Source organism: Dendrobium catenatum, unplaced genomic scaffold (genome assembly GCF_001605985.2).
Source record: "Dendrobium catenatum unplaced genomic scaffold, ASM160598v2 fragScaff_scaffold_716, whole genome shotgun sequence".
Taxonomy (NCBI): Eukaryota; Viridiplantae; Streptophyta; class Magnoliopsida; order Asparagales; family Orchidaceae; genus Dendrobium; species Dendrobium catenatum.
Window position 1 is genome coordinate 21,817,381 of NW_021319178.1, and position 4,616 is coordinate 21,821,996.

General features: G+C 32.9%; 1 protein-coding gene across 1 annotated transcript; it reads right to left on the reverse strand.

Moving 5' to 3' along the window:
- Window positions 1–453: 453 nt before the first annotated feature.
- On the reverse strand, window positions 454–1,362 carry LOC110101808. The gene has a single exon (XM_020829900.1). It carries the CDS (start codon window positions 1,360–1,362, stop codon window positions 454–456), a length of 909 nt encoding a protein of 302 aa, XP_020685559.1.
- Between the last annotated feature and the right edge of the window lie 3,254 nt (window positions 1,363–4,616).

Consider the following 4,616-nt stretch of genomic DNA (forward strand, 5'->3'; position numbering starts at 1 on the left):
TTAATTAGGAAATGTGGATAAACGAGGGATTGCAACAAATCTTTCACCTAGAGTGCGAATGCAAGGCACTCAAAATCAAAACAGAAGCTTGAATTGTGAGGTGTGTAGTCGGATAGAAACAAAATCCATGAAGTGTTATTCTGCTCAGTTTTATTGATGATGATCAGACGAATCTTATTCGATATAATTTGGGGGATTTATAGGAGGGGATGTGAAGAAGTTATGGCAGCAGGATTTTCAATAGGATTTTTGGGTCAGTTCGATGAAATACATGATATTTAGGGGAGGAACCGACCTTTCATCTAAGGGGGGGGGGGGCAAAATTTTCTTAGTATAATAGACTAATATAAAAAAAAGAGGACATAATTCATAGTGAAATCTTGTATTCCATTATGATAGAAAAATTGAAAATCATTACAATTATATCAATCTATTTTGCATTTTTTGATAATATTAGATAACATCTTCATTGAGAATCAAATCAAATACATCTTTTTCAATGTAAGGCACAAGACAATCGTTGAGCCAATCATCACCCATCCTACTATGCAATCGATGTTTGATAATTTTCATGGCTGAAAATGCTCTCTCCACCATAGTAGTAGCAACTAGTAAGGTTAATGATAATGTAATAAGTTTGTAAACCAAAGGATACACATCATTCTTCTTGAACTTAACAATCTGCTTTGCAAGATCAGCAATGCTTCTTAGATAGGAGAACTCTTCATTGGTCCGCATATCGATAATGTACGTTGCTAATTGATTTTTAAGAGCAATAACCTCAATTATAGAAAAATCACTTTGATATGACTCTGCTGGACATATCAATTTCTTCTCAACATAAGCTCGAAAAGAATCACTTGGGTTTAAGTATGGCATACATAGAAGTAACTCAGCACTTGATTCAGAAAATCGATTATTTAGCTCTTGAAGTTGCATGTCAACTACTGTATAAAATGAATCAACATGATAATGATATAGATTTGTTTTATATTCACCTCCTCTTACTGATCGACGATGAGTTTTATATGTTTCATTCATGTTTGGAACAACAACTTTCAAAACTCCACAAAAATGTGACACTTCATCTAGTAAACCATTCCATCCATTCTCCCTTAGAAGTTGCAGTCGTTGTTTGGAAATTTGAATCAGTTTCATAGCATTTTCAATGTCTTGATCTTTTCTTTGCAATGATTGTGATAACTCATTCGTAATGCCCAATATTTCAATCATCAAATGCATTGTAAAGATAAAATCAAAAGACTCCATTATATCAATCAGAACACCCGCTTCAACTGATTGCTGATCATGAACCCCTTCTTCCTTAACAATCTCTAGCACCTCGATCACAGAAGCATACATATGCATAAGACTAATCAAATAATGGAAATGTGAACTCCAATGAGTATCACTAGATTTTTGTTAAATTTGTCTCCTGATTCAAACCTTTTCCACTTATGAGATTTCCATTTTTAAGATGAAGAAGTACTTTCTCATGCTGAATACTTTTAAGAGCATCTGATCTCTTACAAGAAGCTCCAATAGTATTAATTATTCTAGAAGTGAACTCAAAGAGATGTTTTACTTGCCAATGATTTTTTACCACTGCTACCAATCATAATTGGAGTTGATGAGCGAAGCAGTGAACATAAAATACTTGAGGGTTATCATTTAGAATAAGGGATTTTAAACCATGAAATTCCCCTCTCATATTGGATGCCCCATCATAACCTTGACTACGAATCCTTTGTATGCTCAATGAGTGTTTAGCTAGAATGTCTTCAATGGCTACCTTCAGTGTAACTGCATTAGTGGATGTGACATGTTTGATGCCTATAAATCTTTCAATCACTTGGCCCAACTTATTCACATATCGCACTGCAATATCAACTTGTTTTTTCGTAGAAATATCACGGGATTCATCAACTATAAGTGAGAAGTATGAGTTACCAATATCTTTCATTATATGTGTTAAAGTTTGAGCTAATGCAGCAAAACATAGTTCTTTCTGGACTTTTGGTGAAGTTAACTTCAGATTTGAGCTAGCATATGCAGATGCCACTGTCTTAATTTCCTCATTATGATCAGCTAGAAAATAAAGTAGCTCTAAATAATTTCCTCGATTATCTGAATTGGAAAACTCATCATGTCCATGAAATGATAATTCCTGACGTAACAAAAATCTAACACAATCAATGGCTGCAGTCAACATGATCCTATATTATTTTTTTTTCTTGTCATCTTTGCTTAACCATAAAGCTGGAACACTCTGTTCTTGGTTCTTCATCAAATCTTCACATTTTTGTCTAGCTTTATTATGTATACTATTGTGATCTCCAATGTGACATAATAATTTTACTTTCTTCTTCCAATTTTTAAAACCTTCTCCAATAAATGAATCCCCACCACCTTTACCTTTAATAATATGCTCTTGAGGTTTAAATAGATAGCAATAAAGATAGTAAACAGCGTCTTTCTGCACACTATACTCTAACCAATCAGAGTATTCATCAAACCAATTCATATTGAACCTACGTGCAAAATTTCCATATAAAGTTTGGGGAAATTGATGACTTCTCAGTTGATGGGGTCCCTTCAATAGATATGATCTCCGAATCTTATCTCTATCATTTACATCATAACTCCAAATAGGAGGTCGGAGTCCTGAATCTGCTGGGAGATTGTTAATGTCAATTTCTATTCGCTCTTTCCTCTTTAAATAACGCTCCATTTTTCTAAACCCTAAAATAAAATTTATTACCAAAGAAGAGCGGCCGTCAATCAAAATATTTACATCATAACAAACAATGAAATAGCAAAATAACAATTCTAAAATTATTATCATGAGAATCTCTTTTAGCATTTCTAACACAAAACAACAATTCTAAAATTTTGTCTAAATGTTTCAAGTTGCATTTAGACTAGGCTGATTTAAACGCAAGCGAACAACAATTCAAGTTGCATTTAGAAATAACAAAACAACAATTCCTAAATTGAATCTATTAACAGTAAGCGGACGTTGCCAGTTAGTTTTGTAAATCCCTATATTGCGAATAAACTGAAATTCAAGATCCATTATAGTTGCCAAAGAACAGCAAATCAATAAAAAAATAACAGTAAATCAACAAAAAAATAACAAACAAAACAATCTAACTATCTAAGCAATGTATTCATAAATCAAAACTTACCTAGATCTCCTGATGTGTGATGCCGGAGGCCCTTACAAGTTGCGATTCACGAACGGACGACGGAGTGCGGACCCAATCCAATCTCTAGATTCCAGACAAACGAAAGGATGGGTTTCACGAACGAACGGATGGGCGGATGGCGATTCACGAACGAACGAACGGCACGAACGAACGGAATGGCGAAATCTAATTAGTTCTCATTAATTAGATAAATAAATTTCATAATAAAGAAATAACACTGAATTTATTATATTCAGATAACAAAAATGAAAATTATTGAATAAAAAAAATTCATTCATCAATTTAATTAATGAGAATTTGCTAGAAGAAAATAAAAATTATATTCATTCATACACTTTTAAAAATACATCCATAAATAAAAATACAAAATATGATATAGAAATCATCAATCACAAAATCTCTGAAAATTTAGTTCATCCTTATTATCAGCTCATTGATATAGTTCTCCCTATCACAAGTATCTCCACCCTCCACATAATGATTCCTCTTGTTTTTAAGGCCTCCAAGTGGTGCTTGAATGGCCACAAGAAGTTATAGGCCTCTTTAACGTAAAGGACCCATAGTGAAAATCTCATGGATGAGGTCCTCAATGCAGATAATCTTCTGCTTCCTAAAACACTACCATTATAAAAATATCAATGACCACAAGATAAACAACTTTATGAGCACAAGATATACAATTCAAGCAAATAAATCAATTCAAGTGGTGGAATCAGCCTTAATTTTCAAACACATATCGAATGTGTCTAGCATATCTAATGTGTCTATCGCATTTAAAATTACAAGGAAATACATATTGAAAATTCATAGATTGATTGCAAGAGAAATTTATAACTGAAAATAATAATTAGCAGTAATTATAGAAACTGGTAGTTCAATAGGACACAATGGAGAAAAAAGATTCATGCAGCCGACCCCACGTAGTGGGATAAAGGCTTGATGTTGTTGTTGTTGTTGTTGTTGGTAGTTCAAACTTCAAAGTTTCACCAATAGCCAACAAATTTTGCAAAAACCAATTACAAGAGACTTGAAAACAACACAGTATCACACCAAAGAAATAAGTCATAACTCTAATAATTGTTTTCTTCATTTGACAAGTTGGGCCCTGCAAGAAGAAATTTGGAATATTAGTTAAACAAAAATTGTCTTATTTAATCAACCTTGTTGTGCTTGTTCTAAAACTTACCATCATTATTAGGGGGATGCATGCCAATTTTTTCTGCAACCATTTTTTAACCGATCTATAGTTTCTTGTTGACATTTAATGATCTTACCCTATTCCTCATATTTCTCTTGTATAATTTTTAAGCTTGTTTCAAACTCGACCTCTCTCTCAAACGATGCATTTGTTCTAACAAATATAGTTTTCTTTATTCGCTTTGGCCCATAACCAAAGTCACAAATATA

What these genes read in the sequence shown, in the direction of transcription:
- LOC110101808 (XM_020829900.1), bottom strand. Translation starts at nt 1,362, where the DNA reads ATGTATGCTTCTGTGATCGAGGTGCTAGAGATTGTTAAGGAAGAAGGG.